The 27946-nt window shown below is 41.2% G+C and overlaps 1 protein-coding gene across 2 annotated transcripts in view; it reads right to left on the bottom strand.

Annotated features, from left to right (window-relative positions):
* The window catches only part of C20H20orf194 (chromosome 20 C20orf194 homolog), a 167697-nt gene that overhangs the window by 90024 nt on the left and 49727 nt on the right, over positions 1-27946 (bottom strand). For both annotated transcript variants that reach the window (XM_023220244.1, XM_023220245.1), the window contains exons 8-11: positions 18579-18677; positions 13033-13088; positions 10117-10252; positions 1487-1568 (exon numbers count right to left, since the gene is read on the bottom strand). In XM_023220244.1, coding sequence (XP_023076012.1) covers positions 1487-1568; positions 10117-10252; positions 13033-13088; positions 18579-18677 — 373 coding nt within the window. The remainder of the gene's footprint in view (positions 1-1486; positions 1569-10116; positions 10253-13032; positions 13089-18578; positions 18678-27946) is intronic.

The raw sequence follows: 27946 nt of genomic DNA, 5'->3' as shown, positions 1-27946 counted from the left end.
TCTTTTAAGTTAAACACAGTACAAATACCAACAACAGTGGAACCTGGCCACTCCCAATAGCCTTCTGGATCTTCACTTTTTCCCACTTTTACAACCCACTCAGCAACATCACTAAATACCAGAGATATGTGGAATCTTAGGTTCTGGAAGGTTTTTGTTTTTATTTTTAATTTTTTAAACTTCAAGGCATCAGTAAACAGGCTCAGTTCTACCTCTTGCTTTATCTCCTTAATAACCTGACCCAAGTTATGCTTCTTTCCAGAGTTTCCTGGCTTATTTAACATCATCCAGAATAAAATATGGTTCCTGATGTATTCTCCTCTGTGTAGCAATGCTGAGACCTGCATTCATTCCAGAGGTTCTTTTCCATGTGTCTTTGGATACCTGCAACTTCTGGTTACCCTAGTAAGCAGGGCAGCCCCAGCCAGCCCAGCCTTTCTGGATGGTCCCACAGCATGCTCTTAGCTCCTAAGCACTCTTTTATTACGGCCTTTTCTCACCTTCCTCACAAGAACAGTTGAGTGGGCACCTGGCTGAGTCTTCCAAATTCCCACTGCAGACCCTATCTCCTGCCTTTTTTTTTTTTTTGAGACGGAGTCTCACTCTGTTGCCCAGGCTGGAGTGCAGTGCCATAATCTCAGCTCACTGCAAGCTCCACCTCCCAGGTTCACACCATTCTCCTGCCCCAGCCTCCCAAGTAGCTGGGACTACAGGTGCCCACCACCACGCCTGGCTAATTTTTTTGTATTTTTTAGTAGAGACGGGGTTTCACTGTGTTAGCTAGGATGGTCTCGATCTCCTGACCTTGTGATCCATCTGCCTCGGCCTCCCAAAGTGCTAGGATTACAGGCGTGAGCCACCGTGCCCGGCCCACCTCCTGCTTTTTTGTTGTTGTTGTTAAGACAGAGTCTTACTCTGCTGCCCAGGCTGGAGTGCAGTGGCTCAATCTTGGCTCACTGCAACCTCCACCTCCCGGGTTCAAGCGATTATGGTGCCTCAGCTTCCTGAGTAGCTGGGACTACAGGTGTGTGCCAGCACGCCTGGCTAATTTTTGTATTTTTAGTAGAGATGGAGTTTCGCCATGTTGGCCAGGCTGGTATCAAACTTCTGACCTCAAGTGATCTGCCTGCCTGTGCCTCCCAAAGTGCTGGGATTACAGGCGTGAGCCACCATGTCTGGTCCCTACCTCCTGCTAGCTTAAATTAGGTCTTACTCATCTTGGCCTCCCCTGTGACACCTAGCAAAGGGTTATACTCATGGTTAGACTTATGTAGGCTGCACCAATCATGTTCCTCTTGAAATACATTCTGTGAGAAATGTGTTAGACACATTAACTATCCAGAAGTAATCAGAGAGGGAGCTGGAGGCCCACAAATTGGGTATCATGAGCTTCCAAGCAAAGTAGTGAATTTTGTATCAACTTCTAGTTCATGGGAGAGACTATTCATTAGATAAGCTGATGAGATGACAACCTACAGGGACTTACCCAAGTAAGGAACATGAGTAGCTCCAAAAAAGTATGTTCTTGAACAAGCAAGAGGTCCCTTTGGTGAGACGCACTGGGCTACCTGGATGTCAGAAAAAAATAAAAATAAAAAAGGGGCAATAACTTATACATGTACTAGTAGATAAACAAAAAGTATAGAGTTAATGGAAATACATTTTCTTTTTTTTTTTGAGACACAGTCTTACTCTGTCACCTAGGATGGAGTGCAGTGGCGTAATCTGAGATCATTGCAACCTCCACCTCCTGGGTTCAAGAGAGTCTCCTGCCTCAGCCTCCCCAGCAGCTGGGACTAGAGGCACGTGCCATCACACCCAGCTCATTTTTTTTTTTTTTTGTATTTTTAGTAGAGATAGCGTTTTGCCATGTTGGCTAGGCTGGTCTCGAACTCCTGACCTCATGTGATCTGCCTGCCTTGGCCTCCCAAAGTGCTGAGATTATAGGCATGAGCCACTACACCTGGCCAGAAATAAATTTTCTTCTACAAAACTGATTTATTATTTTTTAAAGACATAGGGGAAAAGATGATCTTTAACTGGTTTTCCAAAGGTATCTTTTGGTGCGTGTGCGTGTGTATGTCTGGTTTAAACTTTGGCTATATTGTGAGGGTGCTGTTGGATACTCAGTCAGCCCAGGGATGCTAAGGGATTCATGACTCAGAAGGACAAAGGAAGCAAGGTGTTTGGGTTTTGACTGTCAATACTCAGTCCAGAGTTTTCACTGTGAAGACCCTGGCTGACATGACAGGCAGAGGTGTGGGGCAGCTCCAAATTCAGGAGAGGAGGGTGCTATCCACATCCCCACCTCCATTTGTATTTCATCTCTGTACATAGCCCCTGAGGGAGAGAAAATAAGTTATTCTAGGTTTTCACATTTTTATTCTTCTTCCCTGTTAAGATGTTCATTGATACAGAGATAAAATAGATGTCCTTTCCTCTTCTGAAAATCCAACATCTCATGAGGGTTCCTAGAATAATAGGTATAAAATGCAAAAATACTACCACCGAGCTAAAGGAACATTAATAAGTACAATATACAAAAATAGCTAAATACAACACAAAGATTCATTCCTTCTATTTTACTCAATTGTTTAAGATAACAACACTAGAATTCATGGCATTTTTCTGTAATATTGTGAATCCAAGTTACAGATTGGAAATAAGAACTTATTCTAACTAACCTATAAAAAAATTCACTAATAGTGAATATGATCAATATTGCCATGACAATGAATGAAAACTCAAGATTAAGTATTTCTAATTGCTGGCTGATAACATATTTCCTCAATTAAAACATGTTCCTTGGATCTCCAAATTTTCCCTTATTAAAGGTTTTTTTTTAAAAGGTGCCAAGTGTTTGTGCTATGCATTGAGTTAAAGTCATATGGTTTAAACCCCAGATTTGAAGGGGCACAGTTCTTTTTCAGTTGTGTACACTTGAGTACATGAATCTGAAGTCTATTTCAGTCAGAAGATCAACACACCAGCACAGGTGTTGGCCAGTAGAATGGGATCTATACAAAGAGTCAACATTTTTCTCAGGAAAGAACTCTGGATTTTCTTAAGCAGTTAAAATAAGTAACTGGTTAAGAGTCTAAACCTTGGTGTCATAGAGCACGACTCTTAAAAACATTTTAAGTCAGGCTGAATCAATTGTGAGCTTTCCTGGAAGACTATAAAAAAAAAAAGAACCTCAAGACAGCTTCACTGGATGTCTGGTCTAAAGGTACCTATCCTTGTATTTAAAGGAAGATTTTGAAATAAATAAATAACAATATATATCCAGATAATCCTATCCACAGCCTTGGTTTTAATTACCCCCTTCATACCAAGGGAATGCTCAAATGTTTATTTCCAGACAAGTCTAATCCTTGCGACCCTAGACTTACATATCTAACCACTGCCGCCTCAGCTCTATTTGGGTGTCTCACAGTCATTTCAAATTCACTATCTAAAGTGAACTTCAAACACATCCAATCTGACTCTCCTCAGTGTTCCCTCTCTAAATGAATAGTTTCTTTGTCCACTCAGTACAGACATCAGAATCTTGGTGCTTCCATGTCTTTCTGTGGCTTGACAGCTCTTTTCTTTTTATCGCTGAATAGCATCCATTCACTTACTGAAAGACATCTTGGTTGCTTCTAAGTTTTGGTAATTGTAAATATCCACATGCAGGTTTTTGTGTGGACCTAAGTTTTTAATTTTTGGGGTAAATATCAAGGAGCAAAATTGCTGGATCTTATGGTAAGACTGTATTTAGTTTTGTAAAGAAATGCCAAACTGTCTTCTAAAGTGGCTGTATCTTTTTGCATTCCCACCGGCAATAAGTAAGAGTTCCTGTTGTTCCATATCCTCACCAGCATTTGGTGTTGGACATCTAAATTATTGCTCCAAACATTTCCTAGCTGGCTCTCAGTCAGCCCAGGATGATAAGGAATTCACAACTCAGAAGGAAAAAGGAAGCAATGTGTTTGGGTCCAAACATTTCCTAGCTGGCTTTCCCTGGAGTTTTCAAGTTCATGGGATCCTCAAAGGCAAAGATCATGACTCTCCCTTCATCTAGCACAGTGACTGACATTTACTAGACATTCAACAAGGATTACTGAAATAATGAGTGAAAACTTTTTGGCTTTGGAGTGATACAGACCTGAGAGCAGAAATTGCTTGTATAATAACAATCTATAATGTGAATATGCACTGGGTGGTTTTTTATTTTTATTTTTTTGGCAACTTTTGAGATAAAACCATTTTAAAGTATACAATTCAGTGGTACATTGCCTTGATCATTATGTTCTCTTCCCTTCCTGATGTTCCAAGATTCCTTCTTTTATCATTTCCTCTCTGTTTAGACCAAATTTCTGTAAGTTATTTTTTTAGGTAGGTCTTCCAGCAACCAATTCTTGTAGTTTTCCTTCATCTGTGAATGTCTTGATTTTCCCTTAATTCTAGAAGGATATTTTTATTAGATACAGATTTCTAGGTTGACAATTCTTCTCTTTCAGTATTTGAAATATAGGTGCCACTTCCTTCTGGCCTTCATGGTTACTGATGAGAAAGAAATACAACTTTCACTTAAAAATTGTCGGCCGGGGCCGGGCGCGGTGGCTCATGCCTGTAATCCCAGCACTTTGGGAGGCCGAGACGGGCGGATCACGAGGTCGGGAGATCAAGACCATCCTGGCTTACATGGTGAAACCCCGTCTCTACTAAAAAATACAAAAAAAAACTAGCCGGGCGCGGTGGCGGGCGCCTGTAGTCCCAGCTACTCAGGAGACTGAGGCAGGAGAATGGCTTAAACCCAGGAGGCGGAGCTTGCACTGAGCTGAGATCCGGCCACTGCACTCCAGCCAGGGTGACAGAGCAAGACTCCGTCTCAAAAAAAAAAAAAAAAAAAAAAAAATTGTCGGCCGGGCATGGTGGCTCATGCCTGTAATCCTAGCACTTTGGGAGGCCAAGGTGGGTGGATCATCTGAGGTTAGGAGTTCAAGACCAGCCTGGCCAACATGGTGAAACCCCGTCTCTACTAAAAATACAAAAATCAGCCACATGGTGGTGGGTGCCTGTAATCCCAACTCCTTGGGAGGCTGACGCAGGAGAATAGCTTGAACCCAGGAGGCGGACGTTGCAGTGAGCCGAGATCACGCCACTGCACTCCAGTCTGGGTGACAAGAGCAAAACTCCGTCTCAAAAAAAAAAAAAATTGTCTTCCCACTATGGGTAAGGTGTTATTTCTTTCTGGTTGTTTTCAAGACTTTTTGTTTGGGCTAAGCGTGGTGGCACATGCCTGTAATCTCAGCACTTTGAGAGGCCAAGGCAGGCGCATCACTTGAGGTCAGGAGTTCAAGACCAGCCTGGCCAACATGGCAAAACCCCGTCTCTACAAAAGATACAAAAATTAGCCAGGCATGGTGGCGCACACCTGTAGGCCTAGCTACTTAAGAGGCTAAGAGGCTGAGGCATGAGAATTGCTTGAACCCAGGAGGCGGAGGTTGCAGTGAGTCGAGATTGAGCCACTGCACTCCAGCCTAGGTGACAGAGTGAGACTCCCATTTTTTTTAAAAAAAGATTTTTTGTCTGTAGTTTTCAACAATTTGACTTTGGTATTTATTGGTGTGGGTATTTGGGGTTAATCCTGTTTAAGGTTCACTCAGCTTCCTGATTTTGTAGATCCATAGTTTTGTGGGGGTTTTCTTTTGCCAAATTTGGGGGAATTTCAACCTTTATTTCTTCATTTTTTAAGTACCATCCTCGTTCTCCTCTCCATCTGGTACTCCAATAATATGAATATTTGGCTTTTTGTGAGAGTCCCACAGCTCTCTGAGGTTCTATTCAGTTTTTCTTTTCAGTCTATTTTCTGTTGTTCAGATGGATGATTTCTATTGTTCTATCTTCAAGTTCATTGATTCTTTATTCTCTCATTTCCGTTTTGCCATTGAGCCCATTCACTGAGTTTTTAACTTTGACTAATCTGTTATTTATTTATTTATTTTTGAGATGGAGTTTTGCTCTTGTCTCCCAGGCTAGAGTGCAATGGTGCTATCTCGGCTCACTGCAGCCTCTGCCACCCAGGTTCAAGTGATTCTCCCGCCTCAACCTCCCAAGTAGCTGGGATTTTACAAGCGCCTGCCACCATGCCTGGCTAATTTTTGTATTTTTAGTAGAGACGGGGTTTCGGCATGTTGGCCAGGCTGGTCTTGAACTCCTGACCTCATGTAATCCACTTGCTTTGGCCTCCCAAAGTGCTGAGATTAAAGGTGTGAGTCACTGAGCCTGGTCTATTTTTACTCTAAAATCTCAATTTGGTTTTTCTTTTCTTTTTTTTTTTGAGACGGAGTCTCACTCTGTCGCCCAGGCTGGAGTGCAATGGCACGGAGTCTCACTCTGTCGCCCAGGCTGGAGTGCAATGGCACGATCTCGGCTCACTGCAAGCTCCACTTCCCGGGGTTCACGCCATTCTCCTGCCTCAGCCTCCCAAGTAGCTGGGGACTACAGGAGCCTGCCACCATGCCCGGCTAATTTTTTGTATATTTAGCAGAGACGGAGTTTCACCATGTTAACCAGGATGGTCTCAATTTCCTGACCTCATGATCTGCCCGCCTCGGCTTCTCAAAGTTGTGGGATTACAGGCATGAGTCACTGCGTCTGGCCTTGATTTGGTTTTTCTACACATCTTCTATTTCTTTGCTGAAACTTTCTATCATTTACTCAGGGGTATTTGTAGTTGCTCACTGAAGTGGTTTTTTCTTTTTTTGAGACGGAGTCTCGCTCTGTCACCCAGGCCAGAGTGTAGCGGCGTGATCTTGGCTTACTGCAGCCTCTGCCTTCCAAGTTCAAGCAATTCTCCTGTCTCAGCCTCCAGAGTAGCTGGAACTCCAGGCACGTGCCACCATGCCTAGCTATTTTTTTTTTTTTTTTTGGTATTTTTAGTAGAGACCAGGTTTCACCATGTTAGCTAGGATGGTCTTGATCTCCTGACCTCGTGAAGTATTTTTATGACGGTTGCTCTAAAATCCTTGTCAGTTAATTCTCACATCTGTGCTCTGTTAGTGCTGGCACTGATGACTGTCTTTTCTCACTGAGTTTGAGAGCTCTAGTGAATTTTCAATTGAAACCTGGACATGTTTAGTGGTTTCCCTGGAGTATGATAAATTAATAACTAATCTAAGTCCACCTTCAAATTACACTCTATCACTTTGTGTGTAGTACATAAAACTTGTATCAGAGTACTCCTATGTCCTCCCTCCTGTGCCTTATTACATTGCTGCCACTCACTTATCTATATGCTGTAATCACTTACACACTGTTACTATTACAAGAATAAGGAATAAGAAAAATAAGAATAAGGAATAATAAGAAATATAAAACATTTCATTTTTTTTTTGAGATGGAGTCTCGCTCTGTCGCCCAGGCTGGAGTGCAGTGGCCGGATCTCAGCTCACTGCAAGCTCCGCCTCCTGGGTTCATGCCATTCTCCTCCCTCAGCCTCCCGAGTGGCTGGGACTATAGGTGCCCGCCACCTCGCCCGGCTAGTTTTTTGTATTTTTAGTAGAGATGGGGTTTCACCGTGTTAGCCAGGATGGTCTCGATCTCCTGACCTCGTGATCCGCCCGTCTTGGCCTCCCAAAGCGCTGGGATTACAGGCTTGAGCCACCGCACCTGGCCAAAATATTTCATTTTATCTTCATTTGTTCCTTCTTTGATGCTCTTCCTTTCTTTATGTGGATCCAGGTTTCTGATACATATATTACATATTACATATATATTATATATTACACATATAAATTATATAAAATTAAAATATGTAATATATACACACATACACACATACATAAGGAACAACTTAACATTTCTTACAGGGCAGATCTGCTAGTGATAAATTCAATTTTTTTGTTTGGATTTTTTGTGACAGTCCCACAGACTCTCACAAAAGAGAAAGCATTTCTCTTTTGTTTCTTCCCTTTTCTTTTGAAGGATAATTTTGTTGGATATAAAATGTGGTTTGGTTGGTGTGTTTCTTCATTCAACACTTTAAAATATCATTTCACTCTTTTCTTGTTTGTATGGTTTCTGATAAGAAGTCCACTGGAACTTTTATCCTTGTTTCTCTCTATAGGTAAGGTGTTTTATTTCCCGCTTTGGCTTCTTGAGTTTTTCTCTTTGTCTTTGATCTTCTGAAGTTTGAACAGGATAGGTCTAAGCATATATATTCTGGTATTTACCCTGCTTGTTGTTCTCTAAGCTTCCTGGGTCTGTGGTTTTGTGCCTTTGTCATGAATTTTGGAAATTTCTTGGCCATTAATACTTCAAGTACTCCTTCCATTTCCTTCTTTTTCTTCTTCAGGTATTTCCCGTACATGTACATTACACCTTTTGAAATTGTCCCAGGGTTCTTGGATGATTTCTTTTTTTTTTTTTTTTCTGAGACAGAGTTTTGCTCTTGTTGTCTAGGCTGGAGTGCAATAGCATGATCTCGGCTCACTGCCAGGCTGGTCTCAAACTCCTGACCTCAGGCAATCCACCCGCCTCGGCCTCCCAAAGTGCTGGGATTACAGGCGTGAGCCACTGTACCCAGCTGGTTCTTAGATGATTTTCTTTTTCCTCATTGTTTTCTTCTCTTCACACTCCTGTTCAGGAATTTTCTACTGACTGATGTCACGCTTACTGATTCCTTCTCTGGATATGTCTGCTCTACTGATAAGCCCATTAAAGGCATGCTTCGTTTCTATTACAGTGCTTTTGAATCCTAGCATTTCCTTTTGATTCTATCTTCAAGTTTCCACCTTCCTGCTTACGTTATTCATCTCTTCTTACATGTTGCCTATGTTTTCCATAGAGCCTTTAACATTAATCATAGTTATTTTTAATAATCTGTATATTACAAAATATGAGTCATATCTGGGTTTGGTTCTGATGGTTGCACTGTCTCTTCAAATAGTTTTTTCTTGCTTTTTAGCATGCTTTGTAATTTTTTGTTGAAAGCCAAAAATAATGTATCAGGTAACAGGAACTGAAGAAATAGACTTTTAATGTGGGATTTTATGTTAATCTAGCTGGGAGTTGGTTTCTGTTTAATGTTTTTTGAAGCTGTAGGTGCCAGGGACTTCAAATCCCTCTAGCATTCTTCTATTTTTCTTCCCCATTTTTCTTCTTTGGGTTCCCTGGGAACTCCACCTTAGATGGACTGTACCTTGTAGCTCTGTCAGCAGTAACCCCCTATTTATATTGTAGACTTATGCTAAGGTAATGGGGGAGGGAAACATTCCATGATTTAACGGTTAAATCTCAGTCTTTTAGTGGGCCTGTGTCTCCAGGCTGTGACCATCAAAGGTGTTTCTTAGCTATTTCCCCCTCCCCTAGGGAAGACAGGAAGGTTACAGTGGCATGTGCCTGTGGTCCCAACTATTCAGGAGACTGAGGTGGGAGGATCACCTGAACCTGGGAGGTCAAGGTTGCAGTGAGCCAAGGCTGTGCCACTGCACTCTAGCCTGGGTGACAGAGACCCTGTCTCAAAAAATAAACAAACAAACAAAAAAAACAGTACCTACTAACCACAGCTTTCCTGACTGCCAGAGACATTTTGAAAATACTTAAAATTCCACTGAGATGGCACAGACTTTCAGAGTCATTAGAGTCTTATATTCAGGTCTAATATTTTCTTTAAAAGAACGTAGCAGACAATCTGCCACCAAATGCAAAAATCTTCTCTCTGGCACTCTCAATAAACAATGATCATTAAGATTGGTTTCTGTCCTTAAATGTAACAGTCAAGGCGTAACAAACTTAGGCTTGGAATAACTATCCTCAAATTATTTTGGATTTTAAAAATTCTATTGATAATACTACTCTGACAACTTAAAGACTGGTTTGTGACACTATATTCTTAACGTTTTTCCTTCAAATATTTCAAAATTAAATATGATGTTTTCAAATCATACCTAGTACCCATAGAAAAAAGTACACACAGTTTCTAATCACTTCTTTTCACTCTAAAACAGCTTCAAGTTCAGGGTTAAATCAACACACTAACTGGAAAAGGTTCCTTTGTCTAGCTCCCCCCACCCAACCCACCCCCACAATAAAACTAATCAAGCACCAGGCAGTCCAGTCACTTACCATGTGCTTGGCAAAGCTCCCGCCAGGACCAGTGCTTCGTACCAGGTGTCCTTCAGAAGGGAAGTTAAAGTTGCCAGCATTCAGGTTTTCTCGTGTGGAGTGATTACCAAAGAGAACAAATGGCTGCCGATTAGGACTAGAGAGCGAAGTCAAAAACGTGATTAGAAAAGAGTTTCTGGCCAAGGCAACCTTCCATGACCTTAAGAAGTCCTCAGGCTTTTCTGGGCGACACCTGCAGCCTTAGCAAAGCAGTCAGTCAGTACAGTCGACCAAATGTCCTTGGCTGGTTGGAAAGGGATGCCAGTTGTCTCCCTACTGACCCATAGGGATCAGTTAACATTTAGGGACATAACTCAAGCTAGGTTTGTATTTTCAGCATGTCCCACTTTTTGAGGAATCAGTTCCATAAGTTTGCTGTCCATGATAGAGTGATAGAGCAAAACTCAGGTATTATAAAATAGAATTTTAATAGAAATGAGTCTTAAGGAATGACAGTTATGATACTTGCACTAGACAGACAATAGAGCAGTCATCAATTCCTGAGTAACTTTCAATAGGGAAGGAGCACAGGAGGGTTGCAAATTTTCTCAATACCACACACACCTGACTCTGTACCCACCCCCTTCCTCTCTGCCCTCTTGGCTGAACTTTTCCTCTCCCCTACTTTTCCTTTCCCCTACTTTCCCCTACTTTCTGCTCACTCCTCAGCCCACTCTAAGCAGCCTCCTCAGTCATTTCATCCAGAGAGTTCTTGCCAAAGTCACCAAGTGACTTTCATGTAGCATACAGCAAATCCAACAGATGGTCTTCAGGTCTTCCTTCCTTCATTGGTCTCTGAGAAGCACTTGACTCCCTCTACCCTCCACTGCAACAACTGTTTCCCCTCAGTCTCCCCAGTCAGTCATCCTCCTCTTCCACCTGGTCTCCAAATAGTCTCAGGGTTTACCCGCAGCTTGCTGCTCCCTCCTCTCCTCTGTGATTATGTTCCCTATGTCTCCTCCCCTTCCAGTTCTTGCAGGAAATAAATGGCATCACAATCCACTCAGGAACCCAGCCATCTGAAAGGCCTCCTGGACTTCTGCTTCCTCCCCCTCCAGATATAATCAACCTCCCCAAAAGTCTTCCTGTTTAACCATTTTCTTCCATCTTCATGGCCACAACCTTAGTCCATGCTGCCATCATTTCTTCCCTGGACAACTGCAACACTTCCTCACTGTTTCCCTGTTTCCACTCTTGCCCTCCTATTCTCTACATTGTAGTGATGATAATCTTTTAAACATGCCAATTTACTGCCTTTATGTTATTTTCTGGAGAAGGGCCACAATCTTGAACATAGCTAAAGACAACTTGTATGATCTAGTGAACTTTCTCAGCTCCATGGAAGGCCACTCAACTCCAACTTCAATACTCTAGCCAAGATCATTTTCTTTGATGTCCCTTATGTTCTTGTCTCAGGGTCTCTGCTCTTCCTCCTACTCCCAGTTATCTCTGTTCATTGTTCATCTCTCTCCTGGAGGGGGCTGGGCTCTCCGGTGATGGGCTTCAAAGTACTAGGCTCTTTTCTCCTTCATGGCACCAATCAGAGTTGTAATAACAGATTTCTTTGTTAAGTTGTGTGATTAATGTCTTTTTCTCCACTACCCTATAAACTTTGAGGGCAGTAATCACATTTGCTTCCTTTTTTTAAACCATGAATCTCTCGATTGGTATGTCGTACGTTCTCAGTGAATATTTGATGACTCTATCCTCTATCTTCTTCCTAAATTGCCCTTAGTGTGTGTCACGTAAAGAATTCTTTGCATTTCTTTTCACTACTCTTAAAAATACTACCTTAAGCTTCAGGCAAACAAGGGCTTTTAAAAGTAAGCATGGCTGATTTTTCTTCTTAAGTTTAATTCAAGCGAGGTGACACTTTGGGCAGAAAGATATGACTCTTTGAGTCCTAGCCAGGGTACTCTGTTTCACTATTAGATTGGATTGGAAATGGGGGAAGAAAAGAGAGAAGAGATGTCCTCTCTATCCATCAGAGGAAGTTATCTCCTGCTGATCATGACAAAAGGGATGTGGGAGGAAACACTTTCGAACCCTCACTGAACCCATCCTCTTCATGGGGCTGGACCTTCACATCTGATCCCTTTTACTCCCTGTAAGACACTGTTGCTCCCCTGCCCAGCCCTCAGACTATGCATATGTCATATGCATAGCTTGCAAATAGTTTCTCCCATTCTGAGGATTGTCTGTGTACTCTGATGATTATTTCTATTGCTGTGCAGAAGCATGTTCATTTAATTAGGTCCCATTTATTTATTTTCATTTGCTTCCTGTCATTTTCCTGAGCCAGGAATGAAATTAAAAATTCCTTTCTTTAGATTTTAGCAGACAACAGTGATTTATTTACTTATTTAGAGACAGAGTTTCATTCTTGTTGCCCAGGCTGAAGTGCAATGGCACCATCTCAGCTCACTGCAACCTCTGCCTCCCGGGTTCAAACAATTCTCCTGTTTCAGTCTCCCAAGTAGCTGGGATTACAGGCACATGCCACCACACCCAGCTATTTTTGTATTTTCAGTAAAGATGGGGTTTCATCATATTGGTCAACCTGGTCTCAAACTCCTGACCTCAGCTGATCTACCCACCTCGGCCTCCCAAAGTACTGGGATTACAGGCATGAGCCACTGCACCCGACCGACAACAGTGTTTTAAAAGCTAGTTTACTATAAAATAATAAAATAAAAATGAAAGCAGTGAAACAGACACATTTACAGAGTACAGATTTCTTACCCTGTGATGACTAAAGTCAACCCATATTTTCCTGACTCTAGCTTCTGAACTTGAATGCACCCCGACAGCCAACCCCCTTGCCAACTCCATTTTCTCTATCACCATTCACCCTTCTTCCCCAAGAAAGAAACTTACCTGTTTTCAGTTATATGGCTAGAGATCATTCCATGACTGAAATAACTTCTGAATGGCTAAAAAGAAGCCAATATTGTATATATTAAGACCACAATTTGGTAAAACAGTCATAAAACCCCTCACATATGTATCTACACACATGCTTCAGGAGAGTGCATAGTGTGTGTGTGTGTATGTGTGTTTGTGTGTGTGCGTGTGTGACAGAGAGAGAAAGCTACAGAAAGAGATGTTTGTTTATAGATTACTATAAGAACATAGAAACATGTGTATGGTGAATAGCAATATGAATTTTAGGAGTAAGTGGCAAAGTAATACCAAAAAAGAAAAAAAGACAAAAACTTGCAAAAAGGCAAATAAAGAAAAAAATCCTTTTAATTTACAGTGTTTAACTACTGAAAGAAAATTGGACCAATCACCATCTATGGTCCAAGTTGCTAATCATGTGGAGACTTTTTAAAAAAATTTTCTACATTTCCAATAAATTAATATATACTATTGTGCTAATTTAAAATCAGTAATGAGGAGGAATCCAAGGAATTTCGAAGTATACTGATGGAAGTTTCCTGGGAAATCAATGAAGTAAGTCTCAGCTTTTGGATGCATAGTGTCAGGCTAAACACTAATCAAAACTTAACACGCATGCTCTCATGTCCAAAGGATCCAAAAATTCAAATAGTAATTTTAATCCCACTAAATAATATTTACTGTTTTTTTTTTCTGATTAATATATGTTCATTGTAGAAGACAATAAAAACCACCTATAATGTCTAAAAACTATTAACATTTTGGTAAATTTTCTTCAAATCTTTTCTCTATGGTACATTATAGACAATATATGATTGCACTAAACTTTATTAAATAGTCTTCTGTTCATGGAAATTTATATTATTAATTCTTCAATATAATGGAAAAAAATACACACACATACACACACACACAAACACCTCTCATGTAATGAACTTAATAAATTTCATCTGCAGCTCTGATGATTTCCTTAAGGCAGATCTGGAAATGAAATCACAGAACAAAAAGGCAGAACCATTGCCAAATTGTTTTTTAAGAAAGTTCTATCCATGTACATGTCTACCTACAATATGAGTGTACCTGTCTCATGGTGCCCTCATAAGCACTGCCTATGAAATGGTTTCAATATATTTGCCAAGTTGACAAATGAAAAATCGGACCTGTTTGTTGTCTTCTTTATACCCCTTGGCTTTGTAATGAAGTAGAGTATTTTAGACATGTTCAGTGGCCATTTGGATTTCCCTTCATTAGTTAACAGCTTTTTATTATTATTATTATTATTATTTATTTTTTTTTATTTTTTTGAGACGGAGTCTCGCTCTGTCGCCCAGGCTGGAGTGCAGTGGCCAGATCTCAGCTCACTGCAAGCTCCGCCTCCCGGGTTTACGCCATTCTCCTGCCTCAGCCTCCTGAGTAGCTGGGACTACAGGCACCCGCTACCTCGCCCGGCTAATTTTTTTTTAATTTTTAGTAGAGACGGGGTTTCACCGGGTTAGCCAGGATGGTCTCGATCTCCTGACCTCGTGATCCGCCCGTCTCGGCCTCCCAAAGTGCTGGGATTACAGGCTTGAGCCACCGCGCCCAGCCTAGTTAACAGTTTATTTACATTCTCTGATATTTATCAATTAGAGTATTTTATTGATTGATTGATTGATTGATTGAGATGGAGTTTTGCTCTTGTTGCCCAGGCTGGAGCGCAACAGCATGATTTCAGCTCACTGCAACCTTCGCCTCCCAGGTTCAGGCAATTCTCCTGCCTTAGCCTCCCAAGTAGCTGGGATTACAGGCGTGCATCACCACACCCGGCTAATTTTGTATTTTTAGTAGAGACGGGGTTTCACTGTGTTGGTCAGGCTGGTCTTGAACTCCTGACCTCAAGTGATCCACTCGTCTTGGCCTCCAAAGTGCTGGGATTACAGGCGTTAGCCACCACACCTGGCTCAATTGGAGTTCTGATGTTTGTCTTACTGATTTGTAAAAACTATAGATTAACATAATACTTAAAATTTATTGTGGGCTTACCATGTGACTGTGATAGGCACTTATCATCTCAAGCAACCCTGATAACAACCTATGAGCTTCATTCTATCATTATTTCCCCTCTAGAGATAAGTTGACAAAGATACAAAAGTTAATTTACTTGTCCAAGGTCACAGAGCTAGTGAACTGTATAGCTGGGATTCTAACTTGGTAATCATTTGAGGGAAAAAATAAAAGTAGACCCATATCTCACAACATATTCCCATGAATTACATTTGGATTAGGGATCTAAATGTAAAAATTCAAGCCATACAAGCGCTAGAGGGTGACTTTCAATTACAGCCTTTCCCTATATAATGACTCAAAATTCAGAGGCAATAAAAGAAAAGGCAGATGAATTTACATAAAAAGAAAAATGTTTGCATGGCAAAAAAAAAATTATAAACAAACCAACTGATAAATATGGAAAAAGTATCTGCAGTATATACTAGAGACAAAATGCTAATAGCCCAAATATATAACAAACTTTTAAAAACGAGGGGACATGGGAGGTGGAGGTTGCAGTGAGCCGAGATTGCGCCACAGCACTCCAGCCTGGCGACAGAGCGACACTCCATCTCAAAAAAAAAAAAAAAAAACCAGGAGACAAAATACCCTCCTAAAACCTATGCTCTATAGTTGTTAATAATACTGTACTAATATTAAAATGGAAAAACAACACGTAAACAATATATAAAATGGCCATCAAATATATGAGGGAATGTTCAACTTACTAATAGAGAAATGTAAATTAAAACAATACTGATACACTATTTTTCATCTGTGAGACTGAAAATTTTTAAAGTATGACAATACAGTCTATTGGTGAAATTGTGCAGCAACAGGCGTTCATACAGTGCTGGTGGGAATGCAAACTGGTAAAACCCTTCTGAAGGGGAATTTGGCAATAACTAACAACATGACGTACGCACTTACCTTTTGACCCAGCAATCCCATCACTAGGTATATATACCTCCAACAACAGGAACATATATAAGCGCTGAGTTATTTACTATGGCTCTGTTTGTAATGGCAAAATATTAGAAACAACCTCAGTATGTGCACACACAAGAGAGGCTGAATAAATTAAGACAAATCCACAAAATGGAGTACTATGAATTCTAACAAAGAATGAGGAAATCTCAATGAACTGACTTGAATATGTTTACATCGTTAAGAAAACAAAGAAAAAAAAAAAGGACTGGGAGAGAGTTCCAGGACGTACTGTTAAGTGGAAATGACTATATGCTACTCTTCAATGTAAGAAAGGTAACAGTATGAGAAAATGCACACATATTTGCTCATTTGTGCAAATGAAATAGAAAAGATAAATGAGAAACTCAAGAGGTTTGTTACCTACTGTCAATGGAGTGGGAAAAATGGGTGGAAAGAAGAAGGCAATAAGAAAAGAGTAACAGGAAACGACAGTGACACTTCAGTATACCTTTTGGAATCTCTTTCACTCGTAGAATCATAGTAATAGAAAAAGGAAAAAGAACCCTGAAAACTGAAAAGGATATCAGTGAGATGTGGAACAACTTCAAGTGGTCTAATGTAGAAGCAAATGGAGTCCCTCAAGGAAAGAAGAGAGGTTTGGAACAGAAAAAACGTTTGAGGAATGAAGAGCGAACATTTTCCAAACTTAAAGAAAACTATACATCTACAGACCTACGAAGCTCAACAAAATCCAAGCACAAGAAACGAAGAAAACTACAGCGAGACACACCATAATCAAACTATTCAAAATCAGTAATAAAGAGAAAATCTTAAAAGTTGCCAGAGAGGAAAAAAAAAAGGCCTGCTATATTCAGAAATTAGGATAAAAGACTACGGTATGTACAAAGATTAGGATGAAGGACTTCTCAACAGAAATAATGCAAGCAAGCAGACACTGAAGCAAGATCTTTCGAGTATCAAAAGGTAAAACTGTCAATCTAGAATTTAGACATGGCAGAAATATATTTCAAAAATGAAGGTGAAATAAAGATTTTTTTCCAGACATTCAAAAGCTGAAAGAATTAACCATCAGAAGATTAATACCACAAAAAATATTAAAGACCATCCTTCAAGGAAAAGGATGACAAGGAGAAGTCTGGGTCTACACAAAGGAATGAAGAGCACCAGAGAGAGCAACAACATGGGCAAATATACTACATTTGACCTTAGCCAAAAGGCCCAGAAGCAACACACGGGCAAATATGTAAGACTTTTTCCCCGTTATTTAATATCTTTAAGAAAGGTAATTGTTTAAAGAAAAATAAAAGCATTGTATTGTGGGGTTTATAAAATATGTAAAGGTAGCCGGGTGCAATGGCTCACGCCTGTAAACGCAGCACTCTGGGAGGCCGAGGTGGGTGATCACTTGAGATCAGAAGTTCGAGACCAGCCTGGCCAACACAGTGAAACCCCATCTCTACTAAAAATACAAAAATTAGCTGCGCATGGTGGTGTGTGCCAGTAATCCCAGCTACTTGGGAGGCTGAGGAAGGAGAATTGCTTGAATCCTGAAGGAAGAGGTTGCAGTGAGCTGAGATCATGCCACTGCACTCCAGCCTGGGCGACAGAGCGAGACTCCACCTCAAAAAAAAAAAAAAAAAGTAAAGGTAAAATGCGTAACAACAAAGATCAATTCCAGCTCCAAACCATCAGCAGGAGGGTTTGCTCTGAGCCACAGGGGAGCACAAGAGAGTTGAGGGCTGCAGTGAGTACCCAAGAAGGCTAGAATGCAAGCTTAGAAGGGTTCCTTGGATCCTTCCTGGTGATTAGTTTTTGAGGCTGTCCTGTGTCTTGGTTGTCAATCTAGATACTGCAGGTTTACTCATGAGCCTGGTAACTGCTGACTAGCATTATCTGCTTGGAAAGACATCTTGGCATTCATTATCTGGAGGTTAAACTGACAAAGGTGTGCTACTCCCATGTGGAGAATTATTCCTACGTCTATTAATCAGTGCCCAGAATTCCTGGCACCAACACACTGCAAAGCAAAAATACTTTTTTTTTTTTTTTTTGAGACGGAGTCTTGCTCTGTCTCCCAGGCTGTAGTGCAGTGGCCGGATCTCAGCTCACTGCAAGCTCCGCCTCTCGGGTTTACACCATTCTCCTGCCTCAGCCTCCCGAGTAGCTGGGACTACAGGCACCTGCCAACTCGCCCAGCTAGTTTTTTGTATTTTTTAGTAGAGACGTGGTTTCACCGTGTTAGCCAGGATGCTCTCGATCTCCTGATCTCGTGATCTGCCCGTCTCGGCCTCCCAAAGTGCTGGAATTACAAGCTTGAGCCACCACGCCTGGCCAAAAATACTTTTAATGGAGAAGCCGGCACACAAAAAAAGAGTTTTTTATAAAGGGTTGGCATGGAGGGGAACTTCTTTATGGTATACAACACAGCTTAAAGAAATGATAAATTAGAATTGATAGTGTTGTATTTTGGAAAAAATTAAATAAAAAATTAAAACAATAAATAAATTAACCATTTCTTCTTCTTCTTTGACCCTTCCCTTACATACCTCACCCGCCTGAGATTCTGAAAGTTCTAGCAGGAAAGGAATTTCTGTGTCAAAATTAGCGAAGAAGCTAGTCCACTGATGTTCAAAAGCCACCAAATCCTGGGGAAAAAAGGAAAAAGTTAACGTGTTTGGTCACATAAAGGAGGTATTTTAGAAAGCGCAAATTATGAAACTGTAACTGATTTCAAAACACCAGATCATTTATATATGTTATTTTAAAAGGTAGTAGCAAATTACTAGTACATGCTACTTATATGGACGAATCTCAAAAACATTATACCAAGTGAAAGAGCTAGATATAAAAAAAACTACCTGATGTGTGGTCCATTCCTGTGAAATATTCAGAAAAAGCAAATCTGTAGAGGCAAAAAGTAGACTAGTAGTTGCCTAGGGTTGGGATGGAGACTGACTGCAAGTGGGCACAAGGGAACTTTCTGGACTGATGAAAACGTTCTCTATAAATTTACTAAAAATAATTGAGTTGTACACTTAAAATGGATGAGTATTATAGTACATAAATTATACTCCAAATAAAGCCATTTAAAAGGACAGCTAGGAGCAGGGGTTCACGTCTGTAACCCCAGAACTTTGGGAGGCTAAGGTGGGAGAATCACACGAGCCCCAGGAGTTCCAGACCAGCTTGGGCAACAAGACGAGACCTCGCCTCTACAAAAAAAAAAAAAAAAAAAAAACCATGAAAAAAAATGAGCTGAGCTTGGTGGTGCGCACCTGTTGTCCCAGCTACTTAGGAGGCTGACGTGGGAGGATCGCTTGAGTCCAAGAGGACCAAGTTGGAGTGAAGCAGGATTGTGCTGCTACACTCCAGCCTGCATGACAGAACGAGACTCTGTCCGAACAAATGAATGAATGAATGAATGGACAGTAATGATCCTTAAACATCTTACTTTAGCAACCCTATTGGCAGGAATTTATTTACAAGACACCTAAAGGATGGTACCATGTCCAGTGCCAAAAGGGTCACATCTGAGCAGCTTTGTTGAAGGACTGGTTGACTTTAAAGGGCAGGGTGGCACAGAGCCCTCTCCTTTCTTCTGCTCACTTTCTAATAACCACATGAGTACTGAGAAAACCTAAACCCTAAACCCTTCTTAGCTGACTTTCCTCTACATGTGGCCTCCATTCCCCACCCCAGCTGCTTTTTAGCATCCTCTCTGAACTCCTTCTTATTCTCAAGCACTACAAATTGCTTTTTGCTATTGGCTTTTCTTGAAGGCATCATCAATTAACGACAACAACAAAAAAACCCCATCAGTTAGGACTTAAGATACTCCTCAAGTATTATCCTTGTCCTTATTTTGAAGTTGCTAATAATTTGTACTCAAATTGGTCATCTTCACTGTCAATTTTGCACCATGGAAGGGTATGTATGTTAGGCACCCAGTCTCATGCCTTGCTCATAGCAGGCATTCTGTTTGCTGCACCAAAACTCACTGGCCAGATCTATGCCCTCCTCCTCTCAAGGATATACAAGTACTTAGACCTCTGTGCTAGCCATGTACTGACTCTACTTCTGGCCCTAGACATAAAGCACAAAGCAACACTGCTGGGAAGACAATGTAAACATTCTCTACTTGCTGTCCAGACTATCCATATCTACATCTATACAGATGTGTGTGTATCTATGTATACATATGTACACGATACTTACCACATACACACACACACACACACACACACACAATTCTGGCCAGGTATGGTGGCTCATGCCTGCAATCCCAGCACTTTGGGAGGCTGAGGGGATCATTTGAGCCCAGTAGTTTGAGATCAGCCTGGGCAACAGAGTGACACCCCATCTCTACTCCCCAAAAAAATTCTTTTTAGTCATCATGTAGGTGACAGTGCTGATAGTGTTTTCTGAGTATGTTTTATATATAATGTAGGATAAAACAAAAAAAAAATCTGTGCATATACAGGTATCTATATATACATACAAACACATATTAGGAGGAGGGAGACAGGTATCTATATATACATACAAACACATATTAGGAGGAGGGAGACAGAGAGAAAGAGATAGAAAATATTTCCTAGCTCTATCTACTGAAGAGATCTAGAAACAATGGTCAAACCAGCAGCAATGAGTACTTCTAGCACTCAGACTGCGGTGCTGAAATACCACTTCTCATTCAAAGAAACCAGAACATTTTAGAGAACTGGCTGAGTGTGGGTCTCAGACAGGAAATGTACACGATAAGGCTGGGATATCTTAACATAGCAGCTGGCAAGGAAGTTATCAAGGACTATTAATTCTGTTAAAACAAGATTCCGTTTAATTGTGAACCAACTTGAAGGGAGTTCATTATCCAAAGACAGAAAAATTTGAGCATCACTGAAGATGGCAATTGCAATGGATATAAACACATCAAATATGTTTAAATCTGAGTTCAAAATCTATACAATATACATATATACAATATATTTATGTATATATATACAATTGGAATAACACCATTGTGCAATGGTGAATTGAGGATCTAATTAATGAATCAAGAATCTAGGGATTACACATCAACTGCTGTTCACAAAACAAGAACCAATTAGACATCATGTGCTTCTTGATAAAGAATATAACACCCTGTAGGAAGTAGTCGTTTCTCCAAAAATCAACCCTGAAACTGATTAAACCTCTAGATTCAATTACCAATGATCAGGAAATACAGGAGACAGGGGAAAATGTTAAACTACATCATGGGAATACGATTAAGAAAATTTCAACTGGGGCAGGCGCAGTGGTTCATGCCTGTAATCCCAGCACTTTGGGAGGCTAAGGCAGGCAGATCTCTTTAGGTCAGGAGCTCAAGACCAGCCTGGCCAACATGGAGAAACCCCATCTCTACTACAAACACAAAAATTAGCCAGGCATGGTGGCACATGCCTGTAATCCCAGCTACTGGAGAGGCTGAGGCAGGAGAATTGCTTGAACCTGGGAGGCGGAGGTTGGAGTGAGCCAAGATCATGCCACTGCACTCCAGCCTGGACAACAAGAGTGAGACTCCATCTCAAAAAAAAAAAAAAAATTCAACTGATGGCAACTATAAGACAAATGATCTAGTTTTTTCAACAGACAGCTAGGGGGCAGGGGAACAAAGAGATAGAGAAAACCTACAGATTAAAAGAAACCTAAAACACACACATGCATACAGGGCAGGCAAACAAAACTAAACTATGTTTATAAAATACATTTGGATGATAAAACTGCAAAGAAAAGTAAGGAAATGACTACCATAGAATTCATGATAGTGTCATTCTTGCCGGAAGAGGAAGGAGATAATAGAGGTTCTGTTGCTTTGCTTTATACTAAGTTATTAGATTGTACATCAGTTTTATGCTAATTTCTGAGTCTGCTAATTTATTTATTTATTTATTTATTTATTTAAGACAAAGTCTTGCTCTGTCACCCAGGCTGGAGTTCAGTGGCGTGATCTCAGCTAAATTTGTTGTATTTTTAGTAGATACGGGGTTTCACCATGTCGGCCAGACTGGTCTCAAACTCCTGACCTCAAGTGATCCGCCCGCCTTGGCCTCCTAAAGTGCTGGGATTACAGGCGTGAGCCACTATGCCTGGCCATCTATGTTATTTTAATAATGAAAAGTCTTTAAAAGCAAATGCCTAAGTATTATTTGTTCATTACAGAAAACAGAATAAGAATCACTGTAAACACTTTGGGAAACGTTCTCTCAACTTATTTTTACATAGTATTTTATATATACAAGTGTGTATGTACTTGTAACTGGTAATCTGCAGGGTCCTGGGTTAGAATGCCTTGCCATCCCACCTCTGTGGCTTGGCCTGATAAACCAATCCTTTTGGGTCTGGGTTTCTGGCTCACTGCTATCAGGTCCAGTCAGTGCCCTGTATCCTGGGCCCAGGGCAATCTTTCCACTTTGGCACTGGATTATCCCCTTATAGACTCTGGAGATAAATACACTTCTAGCGCTTCCAACTAACACTTTAACCGCAGACTTTCAACGTCTGTCTGACCTCTCTGGTCCCAGATCTACTCTCCTTCTCAAGTTGGCTGTCATTCACATTCCGACAGTTAAAGAAAGTTTCTTTTTTTTTTTTTTTTGAGACGGAGTCTGGCTCTGTCGCCCAGGCTGGAGTGCAGTGGCCGGATCTCAGCTCACTGCAAGCTCCGCCTCCCAGGTTCACGCCATTCTCCTGCCTCAGCCTCCCGAGGAGCTGGGACTACAGGCGCCTGCCACCTCGCCCGGCTAGTTTTTTGTATTTTTTAGTTAAGACGGGGTTTCACCGTGTTAGCCAGGATGGTCTTGATCTCCTGACCTCATGATCCACCCGTCTCGGCCTCCCAAAGTGCTGGGATTACAGGCTTGAGCCACCGCGCCTGGCCAAGAAAGTTTCAACTCAGAAAAACTTGTGCTTGAATCTCTGCCTCTTACTGGCTGTGTGACCTTGGGCAAGGAACTTAACCAGAGCTTCAAATGCCTTATATAACTGGGATGACTACTATCTACCTTGCAGAGATATTATAGGAATTAAGTTAAATAACCTGTATCAAGTGCTTATTATCAGATCTTGCACAGTAGATATCTTCAGTACTGCCTCTACTGCAGGTCAGCCCAAGGCTGGCTGTGAGAAAGATGGTAATTGCAATGGATATAAACACATCAAATATGTTTAAATCTATGAGTTCAAAATATTTATATATATACACATATAAATATATATTAATTACATGTATGTTATCTATAACATGTATACAGAAGTATATACATGTTATACACAACACATATATATAACATATATAAACATGTGTGTATATATATGTAAATAAATATATACAACTGAGCCTTCCCCTCAACATCCTGACACTTGTCTGCTCTCTCTCAGATACTCAATGCACATCACCAGCCTCAGGGAAGCTGTGCCCAAAGCCACCCATCTCACAGTGCATCTTTGCCTTCCTTACTTGGCTTTGTCCAACCTCTTCAGCTTTACCAGAATGCTTCACTTTGTGAGACAAAAACAAACAAAAAGGGACCGGGTGCGGTGGCTCATCCACTCTGGGAGTGGATGGATCACCTAAGTCCAGGAGTTTGAGACCAGCCCAGGCAACACAGCGAGGCCCTGTCTCTACAAAAAAACACAAAAATTAGCCAGGCGTGGTGGCAAGTGCTTGTAGTCCCAGCCTCTCGGGAAGCTGAGGTGGGAGAATCACTTGAGACTGGGAGGCTGAGGTTGCAGTGAGCCAAGATAGCACTACTGCACACCAGCCTGGGCAATACAGTGAGATCCTGTCCCCCAACCCCTACCAAAAAAAAAAAAAAGGCTATTAATACAGAATACACTGTGTTTCAATTCTATTAGAAACAGACTCAGGAGGTATATTTCCAGTTAAATGGCCTACCTGGTGACACCCATTTTGGTTCGGGTCTATGACAGGAAGCAGTCAAACAGTTAAGCAATATCAATTCTCTGCTGACTTGTAGGTGAAAAACACTGTGTGCTTTAGGAGTTACAGAGAAGAAGATAGGCACTCTGTTCCCCAAAAAATCACCCCTGAGGGAGGTGAATATGTCAGTACTAATTATAGAATAAGGTAGAATGAATCATTAAGTACTGCCTTTAGCTCCATGTACATTCTATTTTTCCAGTGCAAGATGCAATGACTCATACTAAAAATCACCAGCATTCTATATGAAACGTCGTTTTATGTATATTGTCCTTTTAAATCTTCCTGACATCTTTGTTACTTCTCTATGCCCACTTTAGAGAAGAGACTGAGGCACCAAGCAATAAAGTGACTTACCTGAGGATTCAATACTAACAAGCAGCAAAAGCGGAAAAATATCTAGACAAGATACCTAGAACCTGTGTGCTTTCCAGTAGACACACTATTCTCCCAATTTTCCCCAACATAAACACTGAATTTGTGGAAATGGATACTGTTGTAAGTAAGTGGAATTGGTGAGGTGGATGGAAAGTTTATCATTCAGATTCTTCAAGGCCAAATCCAGAAGAAAGCAACAGAAGTCAGGAACCATGCCACTGTGCCTTGGCCCTTAGCCAGAGGACAAGGATACTGAACTTCAAACAGAACTCTTGGCTCTAGGCTGGCATCCAGCAGAAGCAGCTCTTGGGTGGCTCCAAGTCCATATTCATTGTACCCTCCCCAAGTTACACAAGGACTAGCTTAAATACCAGGGAGGGCAAAGCAGCCACATTAGAGCACCTTCTCTCAAAATTCAGCAGAGGACAATTCTGGGGCTTTCAGACAGCCTCCTTCCCTCTCTGTCTAGAATGTTCTACCACCTTCTCCCTTTTCTGGAAAATCTCTGATTACCACACATGACTCCTCTGAGAAGCAATCCTGAGCACTTCCAGGCAGAGTTATCCCCTTACTTTATTATTTCCAAATACAGTTAAATCCGGCTCTCAGCCTCTACTTTTTGGGATGGAAGTCCACTATCACACATCATAAGGGCTTCCTTCCCTTTCTTCCAATCACCTAAGAATACCAAGCTGATAGGAAGTCAGAAAACTAGGAAAGAGCCTGCTCTACAGCCCATGGTGATCACCACTGCTGCTGCTTCAGTTGCATGATGTCACTGCTGTACCAGGTGCAATTAAAGATGCTCTCCCGAGTGGACCCTATCCACTGATTCTAGGGACACCAGCAATGTTCTTAAAACTACAGTGCTATTCTGGCCTCTATGTGTGACCTGCAGTCTCCTCAACTGAGGAGACTGCATGCAGATACTACTAAATTACCTGTCTCTCTTCTTTATCTGTGGTTAAATGGTCTTCCTAATTCTTATATTCTCTGTATATTTGTGCATTTTCACTTTTTTTCATAATTAGGTTAGCCAGGGGATGATGATGTTTTTTTAAAAACCAAAAATTTCAAATGTTATTTTTCTTTTACATTCTTCTTTAATTAGAAATGTTTAAACAGAGGCTGGGTTCGGTGGCTAATGCCTGGAATCCCAGCACTTTGGGAGGCCGAGGCAGGCAGATCACCTTAGGTCAGGAGTTTGAGACGAGCCTGGTCAACATGGTGAAACCCCATCTCTATTAAAAATACAAAAATTAGCCAGGCATGGTGACGCACACCTGTAGCCCCAGCTACTCAGGAGGCTGAGGTATGAGATCACTTGAACCCGGAGGTAGAGGCTGCAATGAGCTGAGATTGCACCACCGCATTCCAGCCTGGGTGACAGTGAGACTCTGTTTCAAAAAAAAAAAAGGAAATTTTTAAATAGAACAGATGTTCAATTTTATCAAATGCCTTTTTTAGTATCTATGGAGTCATTATAAAAGGCTCCAAGAGGAAAAATTCATATAGCAATTACACTAATAGATTTCCAGATACTGAACTAAATATAGAGCCCTTAAAAAACCCTACTTCATAGAATTTTATTTTAATATGATACTAGGTTCTGTTCGCTAATATTTAACTTAAAATACTGGTATCAATATTCATAGTAGTGGTCTGTAGTCTTCATTTTCTTCAGTTTCTTTTTATGAGTTTTGATAACAGCTAATTTCTTTTTTTTTTTGAGACGGAGTCTTGCTCTGTCACCCAGGCTGGAGTGCAGTGGCCGGATCTCAGCTCACTGCAAGCTCCGCCTCCCGGGTTCACGCCATTCTCCTGCCTCAGCCTCCTGAGTAGCTAGGACTACAGGCCCCCGCCACCTCGCCCGGCTAGTTTTTTTTTGGTATTTTTAGTAGAGACGGGGGTTTCACCGTGTTAGCCAGGATGGTCTCGATCTCCTGACCTTGTGATCCGCCCGTCTCGGCCTCCCAAAGTGCTGGGATTACAGGCTTGAGCCACCGCGCCCGGCCACAACAGCTAATTTCTTTTTTTCAGATCCAGTGCTGTCTGAATTTTTTTTTTTAGCTAATTTCATTAAAAGTTTGCAAGATGTCCTTTCTCAGTGCTGTCTGGTCTGATTTAGTTCATCACTACATTTAAAATGTTTTAACGGTAGGATCTGAACTTTTATTTATTTTTTTTAGACAGAATGTTGCTCTGTTGCCCAGGCTGGAGGCATGATCTCAGCTCACTGCAACCTCCATCTCTCGAGTTCGAGTGATTCTCCTGCCTCAGCCTCCCAAGTAGCTGGGATTACAGGCATGTGCTACCACGCCCGGCTAATTTTTGTATTTTTAGTAGAGAAGAGGTTTCACCATGTTGGCCAGGCTGGTCTCGAACTCCTGACCTCAGGTGATCCACTTGCCTCGGCCTCCCAAAGTGCTGTGATTACAGGCGTGAGCCACTAATCCTGCCTGAATTCAGAACCCAGCTCAGAACCTGGCTGGATCTGAACTTTTACATAGCTCTCAAACTATATTTGAAGGTTTTAGGAGAATTCACTCATGAAATGTGTTCCTGGTAATTTCTCTGCCTTTTTAAAATCAGTTATTTTAGATTTTCTATCTATCCTGGGGCCTATTTTAATTAACCTTTAACCAAATGTATTTGCATTGAAGTGACGCAATTACCTTCTTATGACTCTTAACTTCCTTGTACCTATCACTGCCCTCTTTTTTCTTCTTTTGAAATTTCTGCTTTCTCCCTTTTTTTTTTTCTTGTTAGATGAGTTTATTAGTCAGGTTATTGCTTACAGGTCTGCAGGCTGACTACGGCTCAGCTGGGCTGTTACAGTCTGTTCTATGTATGTCATTTCAGGACCGACACATACCTGGGAAAAGTTCTCATGTCAAGAGTGTAAGAGGGCAAGAAAAATCACACAAGAACACCGAAGGCCTCTGGTCAGACATGTCATGTTATGACCAATCACCTTCCATATGACCAGGGCCAACAGTGTAAAGGAAAGAATACTCACTGTTAACTACAACAAGGGCATGAAGGGGAAAAAAAGTTATAAAAAAATATATAACCTACCACAATTAAGCTACCAGTTTCTCTATTTCATTATTCTCAGGTTCAAAGTACCAGTGCTGGCATCATGTATGAGTTCTACCACTTTCGTATGTTCTATTTCATTATTTTCTGCTCTCCATGCAGTGAATTCTTTCCTTACTCTTCTCTCCTTCTTCACTTGGCTACTTATTTTCAATTACAAATTTCTTATAAGCACTCCTTTAGCTGTTTTTCAAATACTCTGATATATAGTGTTTTCATTACTTAAATTATTACTGAGGCCGGGCGTGGTGGCTCAGGCCTGTAATCCCAGCACTTTGGGAGGCCAAGGTGGGCAGATCACTCGAGGTCAGGAATTCAAGACCAGCCTGGCCAACATGGCAAAACCCCGTCTGCAGTAAAAATACAAAATTAGCCAGGTGTGGTGGCATGTGCCTGTAATCCCAGCTACTCAGGAGGCTGAGGCAGGAGAATCGCTTGAACCTGTAGGGTGGAGGG

The sequence above is a fragment of the Piliocolobus tephrosceles genome, chromosome 20, assembly GCF_002776525.5.
Source record: "Piliocolobus tephrosceles isolate RC106 chromosome 20, ASM277652v3, whole genome shotgun sequence".
Taxonomy (NCBI): domain Eukaryota; kingdom Metazoa; phylum Chordata; class Mammalia; order Primates; family Cercopithecidae; genus Piliocolobus; species Piliocolobus tephrosceles.
This window is presented reverse-complemented; position numbering and strand designations above follow the sequence as displayed.